Below are 26,136 nucleotides of genomic sequence, written 5' to 3' on the forward strand. Positions count from 1 at the left end.
TCCTAGCGTATCTTTTAGGGGCCCCACATTACCCGGTACCTTCTTTTTGCCCCCTATGTATTTAAAAAAGGACTTCTTGTTGTCCTTGATCCAGGTAGCTAGTCCCAGTTCCATCTCCGCCTTGGCCTTCCTGACCACCCCCCTGCAGCCCCAAGCAACTGCAGTATAGTCCTCCCTGGTGATGGCCCTGGGTGTATGCCTACCTTTTAGCTAGAAGACATTTCTGGATGCTTTTGGTGAGCCATGGGGGCTTTTGCTCCCTTTGATCCATGTTGGGATTACATCCCTTTGGGCTTGGAGGATCATCTCCTTAAGGAGCGACCACTTATCTTGGATACCTGACTCCCCTCCCCTCCAGGACCTCAGTGCCTCCCCGACTATTCTCATTAGCTCATCGAAGTCTGCCCTCCTGAAATCTAGGGCTTCTGTCTTGCTGCAGGCCTTTGCCACCTTGCGCTTGATGGTGAATTCCAGCAGGCGATGATTGCTGTCACCCAGGTGGTTAAGCACCCACAGCCCCCTCACCAGGTCGTTGCCCATGGACAGCACCAGGTCCAACAGGGCGTCTCCCCTGGTGGGGCTCTGCACCTCCTGGGTTAGACGGAGGTCCTGCATTTTGGCTAGGTGCAACAGTGCATTCTCAGTTTGCAGATGTCTGGTCTCACTGCAGCTCTGCACCAGGCAGAAACTCTGCTTGAACCCAGCCGGACAACAGACAACTGGGGGAAGCAGTGGCAGCGTGGGCACAGCTCTGAGCTGCCCAGGGGTCAGGTGCGGCCCACCAGGACATTCTATCTGGCCCACGGGGCCCCTAAAATCTATGGTTGCCTGTGATAGCAAGGGACCTGCGATAGCAAGGGACCAGATATAATAACCTATGTGGTCTGTTCAGCCTTAAGTCTGATATTTTTCCCCTGTTCATTTATGAGATGTAGTTGAAAGCTATATACAACAGGGTAAGCAATTTGATTATATTAAAATCAACCAGAAATGGGAAGCATGCATTTATGTTCACAGAAATCCAGTTCTTTCAAGAAATACAGTTCCATGACTTTAGAATAAAATTAAAATATGAGTGGGTTCAATGTTTAGTTCAGTATTTTCTATTCTCCATACTCCTACTCACATTTGGTCACTTTACATTGTCTTGCTATGCATAACTGTAGTCCAAATGGAACAATTATAAAAGGAACAAATCTTTAAAGCAATATTGAATTTATCTTTCAATAAGGTTGAAGTCTGTAATAAAAGTACTTTAATAAAAGTATAAAACAGCTTAAATAATGTTTTACTGTATAAGAAGAAAAATCCCCCCCCAGTTAAATTGTTCATGTTGGACTGTGTAGTGTGCTTGTCAGCAAAACATCTTCATATACTGCTTTATTTTAACATTTGAAATCAACAGAAACACTTGTAAGACTGAAATGAGCAGGATGTGACTGCACTACACGCTTAGGAAAATATGCAAACAAACAGGGTCAAATAGCTGTACCATATCCTGTATTTATATTTAATTGGCTGTATTTAAGTTATGTTAATTAACTAGAAAGGTATTATCAAACAAAGAAACTGCCCATTATTGTTGTGGTGTTGCTGTAATGTAACATAATTATAAGTTTTCTTTGCACTGGCTTAACATTGGTAAAAAAAAAAACAACATTTTTTTAAAGTTCCAAGTTCTATTATAAGGTATTGCTAGGATTACCTCCCTCACCCTCAGCCTTATTTTTAAATTAAAATTTGTAAGTTATTCACAGTTAAGGCATCCCAGCTGTCTTCTCTGCACACATATGCCAGGAAACATTTTGGGTTTACCGTGGCTCCATCATCACCAAGCCACATAAGAAACTGGCACAGTGGTGGTACTAGAAAGCTGAACACAGCTGGGGACAGGATGCTGAACTTCTGCCTCTGAAGTGCTGGCTGTCTTCTGATAAGTAAACAGGCTGTGTCCAGAAAGGGGAAGAGGGTGAGGGTGCTGAAGACTCTGGAAAGATACTGGAAGACCTGGGGTGTCAAATTAGTTTGCCCGCCACCAGGGCCAGATTTGGATTGCAGGGCTTCTTGTAGGCTGGATATGACCTCACCTCTGAGGATGGGGCAAGCAGCAGTGGGACAAGTGATATCAGGGATCCATGGGGCTTAACACACTTGTTGCTTGCTTGCTGCCACCAAAACAGAGCCCAATGCTCTGAGTTCTTGGCCCCTCAAGATTACTTAAAAGAAAACCTTCGCAAGAAACCTTAAAATAATGTAAAAACAACAGGATTGCTTTTTAACTCCACAGCGAAACGCATGGCTTGATGTTTATAGGCCACAACCAGGTAACACACTCCATCCTGCCTCATGAGATAACTGGGGTGGGACAATTCCTGTGCTAACAAAAGAACAGGAGTTGACATTTTGTGCAACCCAAGCCACTGTAGGGGAAGGCCCCTCTGAGACGCTACATATTTGAGTGAGGGCAGCTGTGATCCAGGCCTCATATTTTTACTTAAGAAGTGCCTCAGGCAAAACTGTTGTTGGCTTCTCAAGATTTGAATAAACAAATTCAGTCTTCAGGTTTTGAACCATAATGAATATGGCACAGAAATAACTCTGAATATTAAATGTCTTGCTCTGACTTCTGCATTCAGGGAAGTGTTCATACATGGGTGTAGCCATGTGGAGGCTTGACACTAATGCTGCAACAGTGACATGTTTTCCAGAAAGCACTGTTATTTGTTACCAAATGATTATACACAGACAACAAAACCTCCTTGAACAACAGATACTCTTCGTTGCCTACACACAGCTATTGTTTCTGGATAAATGTTGAAATTCAAAATGGCATGAACTTTTTAATCTAAGAATTAAAAATGAGAATAGAAATAAAACTACTTAAAAAAACCAGCAAATCTAAATGCTGTTCAAGCTTTATAAATAAAAGACCAATTGCAGCAACCATTTTTATCAGCAGGATGTGATCGAAGGGGAAAAACAAAGTTTGAAAAAAACATACTAAAGTAGCAATATAAACATATGTGGACACAAGCTTCCCTGTACATTTAAATGGTGTTTCCATGAGCAGCAAGCATTGAGATTCTGTACATCCGATTTGGGTTAGAACGTTACAATGAGAAATAGTCAGGTTGTGATCCTTTAGGCTAAGTACAGACAGTCAAAAAGCCCAAAGCAGAATTGATTCAATCTTCACAGGTGAGACTAAGCTGCATAGATTGAATTGAACTAATAAGAAAGTACACACACACATTCACTTTTGATTCTGGAAATGAAGCCACATGCCTGCAGTGGCCCAGACCAGAAGCCCAGGAGTCCTGGGGCTGAGGAAAGGGAAACTGGGGAGTGCTAGAGCACACCTTCCTGTTTGGCTGCAGCAGACAGCTTGGGCCAAAGCTAGCCTGATCACCCTACAAGGTGGGCGGCGGGGGTTGCAGAAGAGATGCAAAGTATCCTTCAATGCTGGGGGGGAATATGTGTTAGCTTGAATCTGGAGGGGATCTGGGACAGAAGTTTAATAAACCGATTTAACCTAAATCAGTTAAGTCTGATACTAAATTTATCCAGGTTTATCTTAAACCAGTGAAAGCAGTTAGTGTGCATTGAACTTCTCTTGTATTACAGATTTGGACCAGTTTCTGATCACTTATACTAGTTTATGTGTAATTTCTATCCCTAGCCTTAAAGTGCATTCACAGCTCATCTCTAACGTTCTTTTGTTTTTGTCATTCGTTTATGATGAGCTGCTGTGTGACACTGGCTTTTGGAACATGGTCATCCTTACTGGGAATGACAAGTATCTGCAAGAACCTTATTTTTTTGGAAGGAAAAAGGAAAACCTTTTCACAATGGAACACAGAAAAAAGCCAAACTTTACCTGGTTGGTAGAAATTTGGTGAGAGTTCTCTGGCCACTGCTCTTGCAATATCACATTCCTGGCGAGCAGCCTGAGCAGCCTGATCTGCAGCGTCTGCTTTAGCTCTTGCATGTGCAGTTCTGTACAAAGCAGAAAGGAGTTTATATGGACAGGAGTCTTTTCATTATTTGTCATAATAAGTGTGAGAGCAAGGTACTGCAATAACTGTACTGACAATGAGTAACTGCAAAACAAGTGTTTTGCAATCAAGGCATTATTATTCTAATCCTGCCTTCCTGTCACTTTTCCTTTAAAGTTATACAATTGGCAACCTAGGCGAGTACAAAGTCTATAAAGGAAGAAGATATTTATCTATCTGAAACCTGAAACTATAACCATATGTAACCATGGATATATCAAACCTTAATCAAAGTTATTGTGACTCTTGATATTTATGCAAAATAATATTGGAACAATAACTTAACTGCAAACAGTGTAGTTTGGAAATGAATGTGGTGGGGTATTCTTCTTTGATGCATCAACTAAAATTTATATAAGGGGTAGTCAAATGTAGCCCGGTGGCAACATCATATGAAGACAAGGAAACCAGCAGTTCATCACATTGTTTGTAAACTCAAAGAAGCACTTTATCAAGGAATACAGAAATACAAACAAATATAATAGAATGGTTGTGCACTTTTTAAAAATAAAATACCTGCTCTTAAGTTTGGATAGGTGTTGCAAAGTTCAGGGATGGCTGACATATTTTCATATGACATGTTTTTAAAAAGTGCAGTTGGTTTTGACAATGACAATATGGTCTGTGATAGATATAAAAGTACAGTCATAAAAAGAGATTTTGAGAAAAATCATTGTAGTTTAGTCAAAGGAACCGGTTAAAGCTACTCCCAAAATTTCAGAAACCACAAAAGCCAAAACTGCAAGGCGAAAATATTAAAACTAGAAAAGATTCCACCTTTCCCTCCATAAGAAGTCATTCAGGTCACACTGATACAGAAGGGAATCTGATTTCAGTTTAATGTTGCCTCAAAGTGTTTTACAAAATGGTGAATTGCATTTAGCTAGTACTGTCAGCATGTGGGCACAGAAAGGAGACATTCTGAACTCTAATTAGAGTGTGGGCTTCTGTTTGGATAGTACTTTGTGCATTTAAAGACATAGGCATATATTACGGCAGCAAGGCTCCTCCTTTGCTAGGCATGGGGTGGCAGGTGGTGTTATGAGCTTTGATGTCTGCTGCAGCCCTTAAAGTTCTTTGCAGCCCAGGGCTGTATTGCCTTTTATATGGGCTACAAAAAAGGAGTGAAGAAGACTCTTTGGATTAAATTGAAAAAAAGGAACTTAGTGGAATCTATAGCCCCAAAGTGTTCCTTACATAGTGTATGGAAAGACTTAGGGAGCCCAAAGAATGGGATCAACAAAACCCAGCAGGCTGAAGAGGCAGCTGCTAACATAGGCACTAGGAAATGGCAAGAAACAGACACAGGTTAAATTCCACAAGCACATCTGCAGGACTAGACACCTCACTAATCCTAGGAGTAAGATATTTGTTAAGTTGTTGAACATAGTCAAGACTAAAACACATTTGTGAGTATGCCTACAAAACAGACTTCTAAATGTCCAGAGAATTTTAATAGCAGAAAATACCTCCATGGACTTTAGGTACCCTCACGATTTGACTGTAGTGAAGCAGAGATTTTGGGAATATGTCTACACATGCATTAATTCACTTTAGTTAATGTACATTAAATCCATTGTGAAGTACTAGGAAAATGCACGTTAGCCTGTCCTAATGCACATTAATTAGAGAGTACGATTTTAAAGTGACGTTTAACATGCATTAGCCTATTTTAATATCACAGAATCATAGAAAATTAGGGTTGAGAAGGGACCTCAGGAGGTCATCTAGTCCAAACCCCTGCTCAAAGCAGGACTATCCCCAACTAGATCATCCCAGACAAGGCTTTATCTAGCCCGGTCTTAAAAACAGTTAAGGACAGAAATGTCACAGCCTCTCTGGGTAACCCGTTCCAGTGCTTTACTTCCTCCCTATCGAGAATGTTTTTCCTAGTATCTAGGGACCTACTGAAATGACAGCAAAAGTGGCCCATGCGGCTGCTCCTCCAACCCTGCAGTTTCCCCCATGTGTCCCCTCCCCTGCTCCACCCCACGGCTGATTGGCAGGGTATGGCAGAACGCCACATCTGTCTCTCCCTAAAAACTCTGCTCTGTGACAATTTGGTTAACATGGTCCCTGCAGAGGGCAGACATCCCATAGACTCTTTAGGTAATCCTGACTTGTAACCTAAGCTGGATACATTCTTGCGGGAGGGGGATAACCTGGTCCCTCTGCTTACATGACTGGCATCACATACTTGGGTGAGGGGCTTGGGCTCCCTATTGTTCTGAGCAATGCCAGTCTACCCAGCAACCAGGGATGCATTTCAAATTGATTGGCTGGCAGCCAACAGGTGCTGGCCTCCACTGGACCAGGTAAATGAGGTCATAAGGTCTATATAAAGTTAAGGACTGCCCAGGAGGAGAAGCAGTAGCCATGATGAAAACTCAGAGAGAGAAGCTGGACCATCTGAAACTTGCTCTCTCTTTTGAAACTGATGATCAGTGAACTGCCTGTCTCCAGAGGGAATCTCCACCTGCCTCTGGATGATACTAGTGAGTAAGCTACCTGAGATCTAACTAGATATATAGCTTGCAGTAACTCAGATGTGTGATCAAAGGCTACCCAGCCATGCCAGTGTGCTCTATGGGATTTCTGATACTGCTCTACCCTGTACCCTATTCCAAACCTACTCCTTGTAACCGATAAACTTCTCCTTGGTACCTAGCATGGGAGACTTATGCATATTAACAATACTTAGATTCTTTAAATAGAAAATAACAACACATTTATAATTTTATTATTGGGGAGGTTGTCTTAAATTTGAAGTTGGCTTAGATTTAGGTAAATATGGTCATTCGTACACGGGTGAACTATAGGCTGATCTTCATTTTGTGATGGATGAATCACAGTGCCGACTGGGCAGTGTCAGTGCAAAAAGAAGGCCTGGGTGTCACGCAGCCAGCCAAGATCGTGCAGATATTTTCTTAATATTTTGGTGTACTAAGATACTATATTTCATGCCAATATTTGATGCATCTTTCCTAAAAATGTAGACTCATTAATACGGGATTTGAGCAGCGCTATAAATGAGAAATGATATAACAGTACTACCTGGCAGGAGAGCTGTAGCAAAGATAACTAAACAGAATGGGAAGCAAATATGTGACTTAAAAGCTGGGGAACTGGGAACCAGGGTTGGGGATGTTCTTTCTGGCCCTTGTCTTTTGCACCTTTGGATTTAAATTGCCCCATGTGCAGCCCAGATGGACTATACATGCTTCAGTCTAAAACCAGGGGGCTGCCTACTGACAGACTGCCCCTTCCCAGGCAGGGGAAAGCACAGTTTGTCAATTAATGGGTTCCCTGAAAAGTTGTACTGCTGGCTAGTCAGGGGGCTAAAACATGTACATTCCAGCTTCTGGGCTATTTTCTAGCCTATTTTTTTCTGAAATTCTTACCATTAGAAATAAATGTCTGTCCATGGCCAGTGTTTCCAACCTGGAGGAAAACTTAAGAGTTACCACTCTTACATAATTTTTTATAATGGAAAGGTTGTTAGACTTTTAATTACACTCAAGCAGCATTACCTCACTCAAATACAATCCATTTCTCTTCACTGATTATCTTGGCTAAGGTTACTAAATATTTCTTGCTTTTTGTTCTGGAGTTATTTTGTCATTATGTCATCTTAGTCTCTGTCTGATATGAATAATCCTGTTAATCATGAAATTGAAGCCTATCATATACTGAATAAAGTCTCTCACATACTGAAAGGGTCACCATCATCTTAACAATCACTTTCCCAAAGAAAATGTTTCACTCATTCTTCTTAAAAGTAACTCGTAAGTTTATTACAATTATAAGGGAATAGTTTTTTTTTCTCTTCCACCACTTTGTTTAATATGTGCATTTGAAATAGTTTCAACTTTGTGTTTCTGTTGCATGTTCTTCTACACAATGCTTCAAGATTAATTGCAGCAGCAGAACTGAACCTGAAGAGAGGGGGGAAGGACTGTACAACAAGAAAAAGATAAGGGACAAAAAAAGAAAGGCTTCAGCATATTTCTCATTGCTTTATTCAGGCCTCCCCAAAATACCTTTCTAAACAACAGCAGACAAACTATTGTAATGTTTTATGGTCTTTTTTTTTAAATCAGTACCCACTCCTCTTTAAAGCTTGTTTCAGAAATGTCAGCTCTTTACTGCTTCTTTACATCTTACTCACAGCTGAACTGAACATATCTTTTTATAAAAGTATTTTTTTAATTTCATTTAAATGCTATTAGAAAATGGCATCTTAAAACTCTTTAATTTTTTTCATAGGTACAGCAAAAGTACGGCTTCAGAACAGAGATTAAGTATGGCTGGTTAGATACAGAATGAGCTATCAGTTAAGCTGAAATGTTACATGAGTTTCATATAATGACTCATCATAAGGAAAGGTAAAATTAAGTTACTCAGTGGCTGGAAACGAGCTGCAGTCCTCCTGTGAAATAGGCACAGACCTATGATTATGGACACATATTGTATGCTATGTAACTGTACCTATACTTGGATCTGATGCATCTTAAATACCTACAGGGTGCATGATGGTAATGAAGGACAAAATGCTGGTAGTTTTAATGTAAGTGATATTTGGATTCAAATTAAAGGGTATGTTTTTGACTTTCAGATTTCTAAACTGGAGATACAGTTGATGACATTTAAATGTTGTCTTGCTGTTTGGGTTTCACTGGTAGTTAAACATCTTGGTATCTGAACTACACCTACAAAATTGTGGGCACAAAATGAAAGATCTCTCAAAAGCAGTCTTAGTGGTGTAGTCATACAATCAGACTTCCATCTGCTTTTCTGTGAGAAGGGAACTAAAGGAGGGCTGAAGACATTCAGCTATATTACTTGGCATTCTACACCAAAAATGCTTTATATGTACTGCCATATGTCTTCTATGCATCAGTTATGAATGCCCTGAAAGTTGCACTGTTCGAGTCAACTAAATATTGATTGTAATGAAAGTTGTACATTGTTCTATACTCTCTATATCATTTTGTACCTCAACAATATTCTCCTATATATTTGCAATGCATTTTGGATTAATCTGAAAACACTATTAATATATAATTTACTACACTCTATCTTGCAGCTCATGTCTAAAGATAATGACCCCAGTAGAAGCCCTTCTAGTAACCAGAACATTACTTCTCTCCAGTGGGTGCATCTACAGTAATTGACACTGACTAATTAACTCTGCAGTAAAGTATCACAATTTACATACGTACAGTAAATTAATTAACTATGTTGTAGGATAGTACTCTCTGGGACAAGTACCATCCTACAGCAAAGTAGTTGCATGTGCCAAAACACACGTGTAGATGGTGACCAAGGCTGGCTGGGGCACGAGGATGCTACAGTGCAAGGGCTGCCTGCTGGCTCGCCCCACGTTGAAGTCCGCTTGTGCCCTAGCCAGCCCCTCCACAGCATGTTGAGCAGGGGTGGAGCAGTCCTGGGCTGGCAGGCTGACCCTCCTGAACTGCACCAAAGCTTATTGCTATGTGCTAATTGCACATGCAGATTCACCCAGTGTGATGCAAACCATGAATTGCTTAGATTTCTGCCCATTATTCAGTTTTATATAAATGCTGTAATATTCTTAATACCCAGATAGCAAGCATCTCATTTATTATTTCATTAAATACCCATAATGACTAAGGTGTAGGTTGTAGCTGTGATGGTCTAAGAACATAGGCAGAAAGGTTCTTTGGGTGAATCTGGTATCTTTTATTAGACCAACTTAAATAGGTGGGAAAAAAATTTCTTAGCGTGCTTTTGGGTTTAAAAGCCCTTTGTCAGTCTGAGGAAGCCTCTGCAGTTGGTGTGTGCTCTTCCTGGATGGAATAAATAGTAAAGAAGCCAGAGGCTGAGCTATCAAATTCACCCAAAGAAACTATCTGCCATAAGGACTAACAAATTTCAGAAAAGCCCAAATAAATTAGTTGTACTTGCTTCCATTGTTTTCCAAAGAGAACAATCAGATTTGAATACCTGATCTGCTTTTCTGATGCAGTGTTGCTTACCAGTCCAGAACATTGTTTTTCTTCTTTGCTGCTCAACTTTGCTTCTGTTCCCCACACCCCTGCCTGCTTTCCCAGTCTTGCTGTAAAGTATCTCAGACTGGACAAATCCAGAGGCAGAACAGAATGTGGGAGTTGCTGATGCTTCACAGATTGTCAGGCCGGAAGGGACCTCAGTAAATCATCGGGTCCAGCTGGCTGCATCAAGCAGGGGAGAGAACTGGGGGTCAGGTGACCCCAGCAAGGTGACTGTCTGATCTCCTTTTGAAGTGGAAGAGTCACCTCCTTGGCTTTGCTGGAGATGCATTGATTGATGCAGGCCAGAGTATTATTTGCCCTACTGGCTACAGCATCGCATTGCTGGCTCATATTCATACTTTGGTCCATTATTACCTCCAGGTCCCTTCTTTTCGTGGTGCTAGTCAGTATGGTGCCACCAGGCTTGTAGGTGTGTTGGGGATTGCTCATCCTGAAGTGAAGCACTTTACATTTCTTGACGTTGAACTTTATCAGATTCTGATCCGTCTAACCTGCTAACCTTTCTAGGTCTGCCTGTATCTGTAGCCTGTCTTCAAGTGTGACCATGCTCCCCCATAACTTGGTGTCATCCGCAGACTTGGCCAGTGAGCTCTTCACTCCCACATCCAAATCATTAACAAAGGTGTTGAAAAGTACTGGACTGAGCATCAACCCCTGCAGGACACCGCTGCCTACTTCTCACTAGGATGACACACGTCCATTTACTACGACTCTTTGGGTTCTATCTTGCAGCCAGTTTCTCACCCACTTGACTTTCTTGGAGTTAAACCCACAATCATCCAATTTTCTCACAAGAATATTGTGGGATACTAGATCAAAGGCCCTTTGGAAGTCAGGGTATACAACGTCAATCTGCTCCCTCATGTCCAGGTGACGAGTTACCCGGTCATAGAAGGAGATGAGGTTGGTAGGCAAGACCTATTTGCGATGAAGCTATGCTGGCTGTCATTCAGAATCCTACTTTTTGCAAGCTTATCACAGATAGACTCCTTGATGAACTTTTCTAGGATTTTCCCTAGGATGGAAGTTAGGCTGACTGGCCTATAGTTACCTAGGTCCTCCCTCCTGTCCTTTTTGTGGATGGGCACAACACTGGCCCTGTTCCAGTCCTCAGGGACTTCTCCAGAGTGTCATAAGTTGTGGAAGAGTGTCATCACAGATTCTGCAGTGACTTTGGCCAGCTCCTTCAGCACTCTTGGATAAAGACCATCTGGTCCCGCTGACTAGTATACATCTTAATTTTTTAAACTGGTCATACACCAATTCTACAGCAATAGGAGGAAGGCAATTATTCCTACCATGCTCAGCCTCTACTCTACCTGGCATGGTTCTCCCTTTGGTCCGGTGAAAGATGGAGGCAAAGTAGTCATTCAGGAGTTCAGCTTTGTCCTGGGTACTGGTAACCAGCTCTCCCGAGTTGTTAAGCAATGGTCCCAGACTCCCATTTATTTTCCTCCTGTTCCCTACATACCTAAGAAAGGACTTCTTGTCCTTGATTCCTGTTGCTAATCTAAGTTTGGTCACTACTTTAGCCTGTCTTACCTGTCCCCTGCAAATGGGGGCCATTGTGGAATAGTTCTCCTTGGGGCCCACCCTGAGAACACCCATTGTTTATAAACCTCTTTATTTTTTCTTAAGTAGACCATGATTTCCCTGTTTAGCTAAGAGGGCTTCCCAGCCCTTCTGTTACCTTTTTGCCACATGGGAATGGACTTCCTTTGTGCTTCAAGGATCTCTTCTTTAAGGAACAGTCACTTTTCATGCATACCTTTTGCCTTTGGTCCCTAGTCCCACAGCACTTGATCTACTAGTGACATAAACTTGTCGAAATTTGCATTTTTGAAGTCCAGGACTTCAGTCCTGCTATCCAATTTGTCTGCCTTACATCAGACAGCGAACATGATGGTTTCATGGTCGCTGTTGCCCAGACTTCCCTCTATATTTAAGTTGGTCACCATGTTGTCTCCTTTGGCCAGGAGAGTTCCTGTAGTACTGAGGAATTACTCAGATATCTGGCTATTGCATTTTGCTCTCATTCTCAAAATTAAATTGAAAAATAGATTTCGGCATTCCCCCAGTCAGACTATCAAGGATTATTTTTCTTTGGTTTTTCTGTGGAGAATCATAGATGCTAGGGTTGGAAGGGACCTCAACAGATCATCATGTCCAACCCCCTGCCTGGGCAGGAAAGAGTGCTGGGGTCAGATGGCCCCAGCCAGATGTCTATCCAGCCTTCTCTTAAAGACCCCCAAGGTAGGGGAGAGCATCACTTCTCTTGGAAGCCCATTCCAAATTTTGGCCACCTTTACTATGAAGAAGCCTAAATCTCCTCTCTGTCAGTTTGTAACCATTGTTCCTCATTATCCCAAGAGGCGCCCTGGTGAACAGAGCATCTCCAAGTCCTTGCTGCACCCCGCCTAATGAATTTGTAGGTGGCTGCAAGATTAGCTCTCAGCCTTCTCTTGTGGAGGCTGAAGAAGTCCAAGTCCCTTAGTTTCTCCTCATAGGGCTTGGCCTGCAAACCCTTAACCACATGAGTAACCCTCCTCTGGACCCTCTCAAGGTTATCCACATCCTTCTTAAAGTACGGTGCCCAAAACTGGAAGCAGTACTTCAACTGTGGTCTGACCAATGCTGCAGAGAGGGAAAGTATCACCTCCTTGGTTCTATTCGTCATGCATCTGCTGATGCATGATAAAGTGCAGTTAGCTTTCCTGATGATTTTGTCACACTGATGACTCGTGTTCATCCTGAAGTCCACTATGACTCTGATCCCCCTCTGCTTCTGTCTTGCTGGAGGATCATTTCCCAGTCAGTAGATGTGCTGGATATTTTTATGCCCTAGGTGCAGCACTCTGCATTTGCCCTTGTTGTACTACATCTTATTGTGTTCTGTCCACTTTTCCAAACTGTCTAGGTCTGCTTGCAATCATTCCCTACCCTCTGGAGTGTCCACTTCACCCCAAAATTTAGTATCATCCACAAACTTGGACAGAGTACATTTCACACCCAGATCAAAGTCACTGATAAAGACATTGAAGAGTACAGGTCCAAGGACCGAGCCCTGCAGGACCCCACTGCCCACATCCTTCCAGGCTGATACTGACCCATCTACTACCAAGGAGGTGATACTCTCTGGGTGCGACCCCAAGCCAATTTGCTTGAATGGCATGAGATACTGTATTGAAGGCCTTCCTAAAATTGAAGAAAATGACATACTTCTGCATCTAAGCATTTTGTGACGTGGTCATAAAATGAAACAAGATTAGTCAGCTCAGTATAGCACTGAGCATGATTTACTTCTTAGAATAATATGGACATATTTTGTCTAACAACTTTCCTGCCGCTGTAGGAGCACAAGGGACCAGTGGCAGCAAGGTATTCCTGTGGCACATTATAGTTTCTGAGGAATTTGGTCTTTTGGACTAAAGGTTATAAGTCGATTGTATGGTATTGGCTGTTTGTGGCTGTGATGTGCAGGTGGATGGGGTACAGTGATTGTGTGGACCCTTTTGTCAGATGGTTGCCTACTGCTGTGAGGGACCAAACTTTACACACATGTCCCTTCCAAACTTCTGTTCCTATCTTCTCTCTTCGTGTTCAGGCTGCCTTCTGAATCATTAAACAGAATTATCAAATCATTAAGTTGGAAGGGACCTTAAAGGTAATTTGGTCCAACCTCTGCATGAAAGGTATTCCTAAAATATACCTATCCTTATCTAGCTACCTCTTGAGAACAAACTTTCAATGAATGAGATTTTTCAGCTTCTCTGAGCAGTCTAGTTCACCGTCTTACTCTTTTTAACAGTAAGGAAGTGTTTTTCTGTGATCTTATCTAAATCATGAAATTCATCTAAATCATGAGGACCAATACACTTATTAGCTTTATTTTCTGCTTTCAAACTAAAATCACATGGAAAACTAAAGACCAGATTCTTTTCAGAGTCCCAAAGTCCAGCCAATAACCAAATATTTCTTTTCATGGATGATTTTTTTAAACATACACTTATTTTTTTTTTCATACATTTCGGGCCAAATGTTTAAAGACCAGTGCCAAAAAAGTAATAGAATCATAGAAAATTTAGGGTTGGAAGGGACCTCAGAAGGTCATCTAGTCCAATCCCTTGCTCAAAGTAGGACCATCCCCCACTATATCATCTCAACCAAGGCTATGACTAGCCAGGTCTTGAAAACCTCCAAGGATGGAGATTCCACAATCTCTCTGGGTAACCTGTTCCAGTGTTTTACTACCCTCCTAGTGAGAAAATGCTTCCTAATATCTAACCTAAACTTGCCTTGCTGCAACTTGAGACCCTTGCTCCTTGTTTTGTCATCTTCTACCACTGAGAACAGTCCAGCTCCAACATCTTTCGCACCCCTCTTCACAGAGTTGAAGGCTGGTATTAAATACCACCTCCCCCCGCAATTTTCTCGTCTCTAGACTAAATAAGTCCAGTTCCCTCAGTCCTTCCTCATAGGTCATATGCTTCAGCTCTCACACCATTTTTTGTTGCTCTCTGCTGGATTCTCTCCAATTTGTCCACATTCTTTCTGTAATGGGGGGGCCTAAAACTGAACACAGTACTCCAGATGTGACCTCACCAGTGCCGAATAGAGGGGAATAATCACTTCTCTTGACCTACTGGCAACACTTCTACCAATGCAGCCCAGATGCTGTTAGCCATCTTGGCAATGAGGACACACCGCTGGCTCATATTCAGCTTATTGTCCACTATAACCTCCAGGTCCATTTCTGCCGAGCTGCTGCCCAGCCAGTCAGGCTGTACTGGTACATGGGATTGTTCTGTCCTAAGTGCAGGACTTTAAACTCACCTTTGTTGAACCTCATGGAATTCCTTTTGGCCCAATCCTCCAATTTGTCTAGCTCTACCCTCCAGCGTATCTATTACTCCTCCCGGCTTGGTGTCATCTGCAAACCTGCTAAGAGTGCACCCTAAGCCATCTTTCAGGTCATTGATGAAGACATTGAACAAAATTGGCCCCAGGCCTGACCCCTGGGACACTCCACTTGATACCACCTGCCAACTACATATTGAGCCATTGATTACTACTTTCCAAGCCCAATGCTTGAGCCAATTTTCTATCCAGCTTACAGCCCATTCATTTAGCTCATACTTCCTTAGCTTGCCTATGAGAATGTTTTGAAGTTTTATATTGAAGTCTTACAGAAATCAATAGAACTTGTATGGGGCAGAAGCAGAAGGTTCTTGAGGAATAGCTCCCCAAACATTTTCATTTATTTTTATTGCACACATTTTATTTTTATACAGATTTCAGATATGGTAGCACATTTACTGGATCTAGATAGGCTGTTATACCACCTCATCATTATGCACTACTGGATTATGCTAATATACAATAAAGTGACTAGTCTTCATCACAAGTGGCTGGACCTCCCACTCATTCTCTCCCCTAAGGTAAAACTCTCCAGTGTGCAGAGCAGAGTTAGGATGTTTAAATATATATTATCAAAGAGATCATGGAATAGGGATTATAACTCCTATTTATATACTATTTGAGACAATATATTCATGTAACCTTTCCTGAAGTTTTATAAATAGGTTACAACAGGCCATGTACTATATTAGGGCCCAATCTTATAGGGTTCCCAGAGGATCCTCTATAGACTGGTACAGACTAAAGAAAACCACTCTACCCAATGGGACTCTGTGCTCAGCCTAGAAAATCGCATTAAGGATCTCTGTGATGCTTAGTTTCAGTTCTCAAACTGTGGATTTTCTCTCCAGGGATCATAGGTGGGCAAAGTTATTTGGGTAGATGTGATATCTTTTATTAGATTGACTAAGCAGCTGGAAAAAAAGTTTTTGCAAGCTTTCAGGCACAAACACTCTTCTTCAGATATAGGGAGAGCTTGTCATCTCCACAGGTAACATCCTTGTTAACAGCAGTATATGGAGAGGAGAGATAACAGACCTAATTACCCACCTATCAGCCCTGTTGTCTCTGTGCAAGTTTGTGTGTACAGTAAAGGCCTTTCTCTAGAAGTGCAGTTTCAAGAAGTTAAATCAAATCCACCCTATAGAAATTATATATAACTGGAGCCATGTCACTTTCCACAAGAATGAGACAGTGTCTCACAGGTGGAAGAAAGCATTATTCTCAGGTGCAGCTAAGTGAGAGCTTCATGGCAGTGAGGAATCCAACAGTGCTCAAACTACCGGGTGAAGTGACCAGTTGTTGGCATGCGCTTTCAAACAAATCTATTGTGCATATGAATGTTTAATTGCTCCTCTGGATGTTGCCAGGAAGAGTTTGTTAACAATTCTGTGGATAGACCCAATTGATCGAAATATGTAAATAGGTTCCTGTATGTGAGAGAGAGAATAGGAAGCATTTTTCATTTCAAAATGGCATCTCAATGTTTTGTACAGTTTTATGGAACTTTTCATGAACATAATTTGAAAATGTTATAAAATGATTTTATAATCAATTATTTCTGTTTCAAAAGCCACTATAAAGTGTTTAAGATTTCTAAGAAAACAACTCAAATTGTGAATCTTCAAAACACAGAAACATTTCGGAATGGTCCACTGTTATCTTACCCGCCTGCTAGGGCCTAAGCCGCTAGGTTTTAACTTTCACAGTGTGCTTTCCAACTGGCTGCCCGCTGGCCAAAGGGTTTAATTGTGGTCCTCGGCTCCTGCCTGGCCACTGCTCCCCGCATTACTTTGGCTCCAATAGCAGCAGGAGTTCCTGGGGTGTTTGGCGCAGCAGGGGGTAGGAAGGTTGCAGGCATACAGTACAGCAGTGGAAGGCCTGCATGGGTTCTCAGTGTAGCAGGCATGTGGTTTAGCAGTGGCATCATGGGATAGAGGGGAGGAGGGTCACAGGTATGCAGTGCAGCAGTTGTCAGCGAGTGGGAGAAGGGGAGGGAGGTGCATTGTTTGTTCAGCGCTCACTGGTGTGCCCTGGGCCACTTGGAAATTGGACAGAAAAGTCTGCAGAATTACAGATGCCTGAGAAATGAGCAGCTATACCATTCATTCTCACAGTAAAACACAAAGTTTATGTGTTTTGTTTCTGAGCTGCCTGAAATAACTTAGGCCAATTATTACAACATATAAAACTTAATATTAAACAGCATAACCAGTTAAAGCACATTTGTGGATCCCACCAACGTAGGCTAATTGCAGGAAAATTATTTCTGCATTATTTGTGTAAAGTACAAATGGATAATAAAACAACTTTACTGTACTTGTTACTAATATATGTACATGCAGTATTCAGGTTGTTGAGGGGTTTTTTGGGTAAAAAATGTGTTATATTTATCATAGATGACCTGGGTACTCTGCTTCCCAGTATTACTCATCTGATTGCATTTCTGATATAATAACTGAAAAGAGTGCCAAGATATGTGAAGAACAGAAAATAACCATTTAGTGTTCACTTTGAAGAGAAAGTCAAAATTTAAGTCTTTGTAACAGGGTGGTCTCCTCATCAGGTCTTTGCCGGCTGCCCTACTCCTGAGGTAACTGCCCACTTCACTTTCCTGCCATGCCTTGATAGAAAAATACGAGAGTTGTTACTAAGGTGGGAGGCTACCCATTACATCCCCTGCTGACAAGGGCCTAATACCCGCTCTGACCTCCCCTGCAGTTGTTACTCAGGTGTTACTTTTCCTGCCTGTGGCTGGAGCCAACTGGGCACAGTTGTAGCTCTTCTCTACAGCCCCGGAGGGCCACCCATATGCTACCCATCTGTCACTGGGGTACAGGGACACTCACTCCGCTGGCTCTCACCCAGCTTCTTTCATACTGCCCTCTCTCAGGGCCCACACTCATCCCACCTGGCCTCACTCGGCTTCAGGCTTAGCTCTCCTCTCCTTGGGCAGCCCCAGCACCGTCTGTTGGGTATCTCCCACTACCCTCACCTGAGCGTTGACTGCGTAATTGTACAACTGTAGGTCTATTTCATTCCTAGCCCCTTGCCAGGCCACTATGCCCCCACTGGGCCTCCTCAGTCACCCACACTCACAGGACCGCTTTAATCATTGGCCCTCTTACTCATGCCCCCAGGCTTAACTCTGCCTGGGCATGACCCCAGGTCCCTCCTCTGGCCTAAGCTCTGCCTCAGGGCTCCTTAATGAGCTGAGGGCTCCTCCTGCTTGTTAGATCACCACCAGGGATGTGGGACTGGGGTTATAAGGTGCCCCAACTAGCCTTTCACCGGGGAGATAACTGGCCTGGCATTTCCTGGGGCCTCCCACACCACTAGGAGCCCCACCAGGGTGCAGTTTTATGTCTTACCCAGGACAAAGGGTCACCTCCACCCCATAGCCCTTGCCATTACCCTCCTGACTGGAGCTGGAGCAACCTCTCAGTCTGATGTTACCTCCTTCCTCCTGCAGCAAACTGCAGCCCAGTTTATATTCCTGGGTCCAGAATGGCTGCCCTCAAAAGGCACCTGGCTGCTGCCTGTTTTCTGCCCTTAAAGAGGCAAGCACCCAAGATGCCCTACCACAGTCTTCATACTCATTTGTTAACTCTCTCTTCACACCGTTACAGAACCTGAATGTATTGTAGCTGCATTATTTGGTCAGAATAGAAAGAGAATGGAATGAAATTCCAAGACCAAATGAGAACATGTAAGACACACAGGTGTCCAAAACAATTTTAGGCTGAGTTAGATTTAGGGGTAGATGCCAAAGTTTACAGAATATGATGGAGTAGACAAAATATAGATGTAGAGTAGACAGAATATGATGGAGAGACATGATAGTATAATGTATGAGGTTGATACTGCTAATTAAAATTCTGGAAAGGGAACAGCAGCTATGAATTATTTAAATTATGGACAAACACTGATATTCTGATTTCAGGTAATACAAAGACAACTCTAAAGGCTATGGAAATTTTATTACTGTTGATGTCTTTTCAATAGTTCTTAAGTACCACTGGGTTAAAAATCTTATGCTAAAATGTGACTGCAATAGATTTTCTATAAAATATTTTATAAGGGATGTTTTTCAGTTAATGGCCATGAGATATTCGTCTGACAGCACATTCTGAATTAATTATTAAGTTTCTAAATTTAACATTTCCCTTCTAAGGCTTATTCACATCCCAATCACAAAGGAACTGCTTAAGAAAAAAAGGTTAATAAAAAAAAGTCTTCCATAATTAGCTTTCTCCTTTCTTGTCATTCCTTGTATAGGTTTTTCTTAGTGCCAACATTTCTTACAGAAATATGTAATGGCAACTGCTTTAGAATACGAAGAATGCTCAAAACATACAAGCTCTTTGATATGTTAGATAAAATAAAAGGAATATTTGAATAGCTAGAGTTTGATTCAATAAGATAGCAAAAAGGCCAAAGCTCTCCCCTTGGAGTAAGAGCTCAGGTGCAGGAGTGCTGGTATGCAAATTGCTTGTGCCTCCAGGGTAGCATAGATAAATCAAACTGCTCATATTAGGATATGCTAAAAATCAAAAGAATGAATATGTGAAACAGGCAAAATAAAGAGGCTTTGAGAGTCCTTTGATTTTCAAACGTCTAATTTAGCCTAATTGAAGAACACAGCAAATTGGTGTTTATAGATATAATGTCAGAATATTTCAAACAGATTAAGTGAAGTGGCCTACAACAAATTTCAACGTTACTAACACAAAACAAATGGAAAAGCTGGAATTGTGATGAATTCAGTTAGCTGCTTCTCATTAAACCTCTGTCATGGTAAGAATGTTCTTAGTTTTGAAGCCATGAAGAGCACACACCACCAACTTTCACTGTTCTATTTGCAACAGTGACTGTTTGAAATGACATGACCTATGCAAGCACATGCAACTCATTTTATGGGTTCTGCTCAATTCTGCTTAGCAAGTAATGCAAAAGAAGGATAGGGTAGAGGAAAAAAATCTCTGCTGCACAACTCTCTAGATCAGGGTTTCTGATGAGCCTATAGTAAGTAAATATTGCCTGGCCTGGGCTCCTGAGAGGTAGAAGCAGTAATCCTCTCCCATTTTTCCAGAGGTAGATCCTGTAAGACTCTATCCAGATCCTTCTAGCATTGTGCCATGGGTTCCTGTGTCGGGAGTTTGTAAAACTCTGTTCTTAGACAGAGCTCTGTTGTCCAAGACAACAGCAGCACCACCCCTTATCAGCCTGTTGTATAATAATATGGGTTGTTTTTTTTTTTGTTTTTTTTTTTAAGGATAAGCATAGCTCTCTGCTCCGCAGTACTGAGGCTGTAACATAAATGTTGTTGTTTCTTTGCAATCTTAGAATACGATCTCCAATAACAAAATTGCTTCAGTTTCCTTTACACTCTGCTGTGTCCCGTCACACGTTTAAGGTTTGGGGACTCCCTATACCTACAAACAAATGACCCTGTCACAGGCACATGTGTTGGCATACTGGAGGGCCATACATTTATGACACAGCCTGAAGTCTGTTTCCTCTGCAGTTGCCCTCTCATCACCCAAGGTACTTCAATAACATCTTCACTGTATGGATACATGGAAAGGAAGCTCTAGAGCAATGTCACCAGGTCTTTAATAATTTCCATGCCTCCATCAAACTAACTCTGAATACTCAACCCAACAAATTCATTTCTTAGACACTATGGTGAAGGTTTGCAATGACCCCATTTCTACCACATTGTTTCTAAAACCAACTGACTATCTAAACTAACTTCATGCCAGCAGCTTTCATCCTAAGCACACCACTAAATCCACTGTCTGCAGCCAAGCTGTATGTTACAACCATATCTATTCTGGTGTCACAGATCAGGATGAACATCTTAAGCATCTGGAGCAGGAATTCCTACAGTTACCAAAAAATCCCAAAACTATGGCCACTGAACTAAAAAACCCAGACTCAGACTTCAGTCTGATCTGCTACAAGGACACCCAAGTCCTTTGGGTTGTCACTTACAACTCCCAGCCTGAACACCTTAGACGTATCAATGATCTCCAACCCCTCATGCAAAATAACAACCGTCTGGAACTAGTCATAGGGGACACACCACCCTTGGCTTACAGACAGATTCCCAACCTCGAGCAGCAGCCTCAAACAGCAACAGGCTACCTAATTCCCAATCTCACGAAGAGAGAAGGCACTGCAATGGACAAAAAAACCCTTATGTGCCCCAACATCAATACAGACCACACAATCACTGGACTGAATAACATGGATTATAAACACTTGAGGTTCATTCACTTGCAACTCCATATACACAATCACCTGTTTACTCTGCCCCTCTGTTGTCTGCATTGGACAGACTAGGCAATTCCTACATTACAAAAGGACTGAACACTGCTCTGACTTCAGCTATAGAAAGACACATAAGCCTGTGGCAAAACGCTTTAGGGTGACTGTTCTCAGACCATAAACTTTTAAAAACAGATCTGAATGGCAATTGTGGGGATAAAAAATCATCCACAGACTGGACTGTGTTAAGCATGGTTTAAACTAAGACTATGGATTCTTATCCCATTGTGGGGGCTAGCTATGGTGACCCCTTTGTTCCTGTGGGTTTAATGTTTGCTTGCTTCTCTCTCCTAGCACTGCCCCACTCCCCCATCTCTCTCCCCCACCCTACACTTGGCTTTTGCATTCTAATTTCTCTCTCTTTCGTACTCTGCTTTTTGCACGTCCTTTCACACATCTGATTAAATGAGTTGCATTACAACTCACAAAAGCTTGCAAGATAGATATTTAAAATTATATATTATAAATCTACCTCAGTTAGTCTATAAGGTGCATTTCTACCTTGCCTTCTACTTGACTTTGCACTAACATGGCTAACATCAGTCTTGTGAAGAGTCATAAGTAGCCAGCAAGGCCTGGCAGTTACCTATACATAATTTCAATGGAAACAGTGGCACCCAATTTCCTCCCAAAACAATCCAGTCAGTTGAGGTTTGAATCAAGTCATTGAATCAACTGATGTTAATTTTGCTCGTACAGCTAATACCCAAGGTTGCGGTGATATGCGAATTTCTACGTTTCTACAATCTCACTGGAAGTCCCTGGCACAACTTTTTGACTCATTTGGTCATAGCTGTTAGTAGGGTTTGTGTCTGCTACAAGACTTTAACCAAACTTGGAGATCACCCTCAATGTGGAGGGTGGCAGCATTACACTGGCAGGATGTCTAATAACTTGCAGGATTTCATTGATGTCCTATGTATCAGTCTACAGTCTTGTCAATCCTCACAAGGAGCTTTTGGAAATCTTTGAAGAAATCCAATGCTGGAATCAGTTATAAGGACATGGTTCTGTCAGCTAATGAAGAAGAAAAATCCTTTGTCAAGATGAAGCATTGATATTTTTCTGCTCCCAGATCATTGAATCATATGACTAAAAAAAGAGCTCAGCTCTAAGCAGAAATATCTACACCCAAACCATCCGAGTCAAATGTATGTCTAACCTCTTAAAAACTTCAAATGACGGAGATTCCACAAGCTTTCTAGATAGCCTGTTCCTGTGCTTAGGTTAGAAAGTTATACTTCATATCCAATCTAAACTTTCCTTGTTTAAATTTGCTTCTTGTTCTGTCCCCTTCAGACACAGAATGGTCTATCATCATCTATATCAGGGGTGGGCAATTATTTCGGGCGGAGGGCCGCTTACTGAGTTTTGGCAAGCCATCAAGGGCTGCATTTTGCCCACCCCTGCGCTATATAAATAATCCTTTAGGTATTTGAAGACATTTATCAAATCACTCTTTAATCTTCTCTTCTTCAGGCTAAACTATCTTACTTTTTCTTTCCTGCATGTCTAGTTTTCTAGCCCTCGCATCATTTTTGCTGCTTTGCTGAGCTGACTCCAGTCTGTGAGCTGGATCCAGAACATAGTGCTGGCCCAGCCAAGTCCCGAACCCTCTGGGTGGAGCTGGCATGGCTGGGGCCAAGCAGTCTGTGTGGGCCTTGGAAATTTAGCAGTGGGAGCAGCAGCAGCATTAATTGCCACTGCTCTCCCACTGCCCAGTTTCTGTGACTGTGGGGAGATGCACGGATAACATTACACAGTTCCTGCGCTGGGTGTTGAGCATCCCTGATCTAGACTGTATTTTCTTACATCCCTAATGAGAATGTCATGGGTGACTATGCTAAAACCCTTGATCAAGTAGAGGTGCATCACACCCAATCTTTTCCCATCATTGAAAAAAAATCATTGTCTTGTCATAGAAGGAAATCAGGTTGGTTAAAAGTGACTCTCCTGAAAAATCCATTTTGGCTGCTCCTGACACTTTGTTCTCCTCCAGAATCTTAGAAATAACTTCATCATATGCTCCAGGGATAAGAGCCAAGATGACTGGCCTGTAAATCCCTGGATCCTCCTTGTTCAAAAGATGCGCACTATGTTCACCCTCTTCCAGCTGGCTAGGACTTCATCTGATCTCTATGAATTCTTAAAAATAATACCAATGGTCCTGCTATTTACCTAGCAGAATTCCTTGAATATGCTAGGATATAAATCTCATTCATTCCTGCCGACTTAATGCCATCTATCTGGACCTGGCTTTCCTGCTTCTTAAGCATCAATGGGCCAGACTTTGGTGTCACTGGTAACACAGATGTCTTCATTTTCCTTAGCAGAGATTTCCCCTAGGATGCCCATGTTGGGGGTCCCTATGTATACCAAATACCGCTGACTCACTAGATGCTCGACATTCCATTGACAGTCTTCATTGAGCAATAAGTGGCTGAGGCTTGTAAATGAAGCCCATAAGTCTTTTCACAGCATAGATCAAAATCTCAGGAGAGAAGATTTTCTTTTGACAACATGAAGAATGCCTCAGTGATAGTGAGAGACAATACTGATATCCTGGATTCATCCAGTGTCAATAGCTCCCTCAGCACCAAAGGTGCATCTGAATATGCACAACAGTCATTCCTTCTGTACGGTGCTAGGGATATATGTTTGGAGTTGGTAGTAGTGTCAGTATCTGGCTACACTGAAAGCTGCTCCTTTTCTCCAGCCCCTGGCATTCTGAGGCTTTTAACTTCAGGTCTTATGCTGCCTGTCTTCATGGATACTAATTGTTTTGTGCTTCTGCCAAGGTGCCTTGAGTAGGTCCTCCCATGCTTGTTTTTGAAACTGGAGGTATTGTAGTTGACTTAGATGTCTGATGTTGGTGCTAAATCCTCTCTCATTGCCATTTTCTCTGTTCTAGGCACAGGCATTAGCTTTTTGCTCAGTGAGGCTCTTAATAGTTGTCATTCACCCATTAGTTACACTCCTCAGTTTGGTTCCTCAAGGTCGGGCTGCTCCAGAAGAAGGAATTTCAAATCTCGTGACTCATGCAATCTAGTAAAGAAGCACACCAAGAATCTGCTTAGAGTATAAAATTCCTGCAGGCAGAACAGTCATCTACCCTGATCATCTTTCAGGACAGTCAGTCCTTTGGAGGACAGACTAAGGCTTGAAGCCTGAAGGTTTTGAGTCCTCCGTATTAAGAATCCCTGTAGAGGGAAACATATAGAGTCAGTAGAGTTCGGCCCAGATTGGATAGGTTGATCTATGACAGTCAAACATAAGAGACCAGAAATAATTTGAAGGACTCCAGAAGGTTTTGAAAGAGTTTAGTCAGAGCCAAGAACTAGCAAGTCCAACACTTGAGAAGCTGTATTTCACTGCCAATGCTGCCAAGAGGGAGGTTCACAGTTGCCCTATAGGAGCAGTTCCCAATGTGGTGCCCCCCTGAGGTTTATTCAGGTGCCCATGCACATTTTCATAATCAGTAAAAATTATTATTCCAACAGAAAATGCTGCCACTGCCAATTGAAGTCAGAACAACAACACTTCAAATTTTTTTCACAGGCTATATGCAACAGCCGCCAAAATGAGACAGTCAGTCTGACTGACGCAGTGACAGAGTGGCACTTACTACTCCCTCCCCAAACGAAACTATGTGCATGCACATATCCAAGATTTTAAATTCTAAACTTTAATATTCATATTGACACCCACTGCTTTTTTTTTAAAATTCAAATGTGCCTTTGTGCACAAACATTGGGAACCCCTGTCCTACAGTGTACGTCCTGGTTTACAAGAGCAAGGAGGCTCAGGGAGCATGTGCAAAACTAACAGACACTGCTATTGAAAAAACCTCTGAAGTAGCATGCACAAGTCATGTATGAACCTATAATAGGATGCAGATTGATACACACTTGAGGAAGAATTAGCACCTGCTTGCTATTCAGAGGAGGTGCAAAATAAGCAGAGTTTACTGTAATGTAACATTCTATATAAAGAAGATTTCTTGCAAGCAAATACAACTTCTGCATGCATGAATTCAATCTGTGCCTGTCCACATTCAGGTACTTAAAGTAGCAGCCTTATTTGTTTCAGATGTGTTGAACACCCGCAATTCTTACAATCCTCCTGCTGCACCATGGCCGTGCTCCCAAACTGAAACTTCCCCTGGCTGCAGGCTCCCTCGGCGCTGTGAGCCATGCGAGTCCCTGGCCCTAGGGGTGGAGGTAGGTAATGAAAGTTGGAGGAAGGAGGGGGAAACTGGGGACTCCAGCAGCAAAAAAGTAGGTGGAGCAGTGTGGGAGGGGGGAGGGTGGTGTGACCTTACCTGGACCAGGAGCCCAGGGCACAGAGCTGAACCCCTTGTGAGGGTTGTATGCAGCCCACAGGCTGCCAGTTGGACAGTACTGATTTACGACATACCAAAAATGTGGTTTCTGTCAATCCTCCTCTTCTCTTTGTCTGTTATAATACCTCTTGGAAAACAGGAATTATGTTTCCATCATTTCTGTCCTTTTCAAGAGGAAAGGTTACAGGACAAACAAAAACCATTGTTACCACAGTTCAAAACATCTGTGAAAAGTCTGCCACTTTTTCTCTTATTTTTCAGATGACATTTTATACTGTGCATGCGAGAGGAACAAAAGATGTATTGTTTTAAGCAAGTTTGCAGAACAATGGTATTATCTCTTAACATTGGCAAGCTTATGTTAGGGAACAAAAATCAAGAGGCCAGGAGCCAAAAAGGTTTCGACTAAGCTGTAAGTGCAGCTGGTGTACAAGGT

The 26,136-nt window shown here is 42.2% G+C and overlaps 1 protein-coding gene and 1 long non-coding RNA gene across 2 annotated transcripts in view; one reads left to right on the plus strand and one right to left on the minus strand.

Annotated features, from left to right (window-relative positions):
- Positions 1-3,682, plus strand: part of LOC109319655 — an 18,801-nt gene extending 15,119 nt beyond the window's left edge. The window contains exon 3 of the long non-coding RNA XR_002103576.1: positions 3,584-3,682. This is a non-coding gene — a long non-coding RNA (uncharacterized LOC109319655). The remainder of the gene's footprint in view (positions 1-3,583) is intronic.
- JPH1 (junctophilin 1) overlaps positions 1-26,136 on the minus strand; it is a 120,567-nt gene that overhangs the window by 40,817 nt on the left and 53,614 nt on the right. The window contains exon 3 of the mRNA XM_019549373.1: positions 3,878-3,996. Coding sequence (XP_019404918.1) covers positions 3,878-3,996 — 119 coding nt within the window. The remainder of the gene's footprint in view (positions 1-3,877; positions 3,997-26,136) is intronic.

Source organism: Crocodylus porosus, unplaced genomic scaffold (genome assembly GCF_001723895.1).
Source record: "Crocodylus porosus isolate Cpor-Errol unplaced genomic scaffold, CroPor_comp1, whole genome shotgun sequence".
Taxonomy (NCBI): domain Eukaryota; kingdom Metazoa; phylum Chordata; order Crocodylia; family Crocodylidae; genus Crocodylus; species Crocodylus porosus.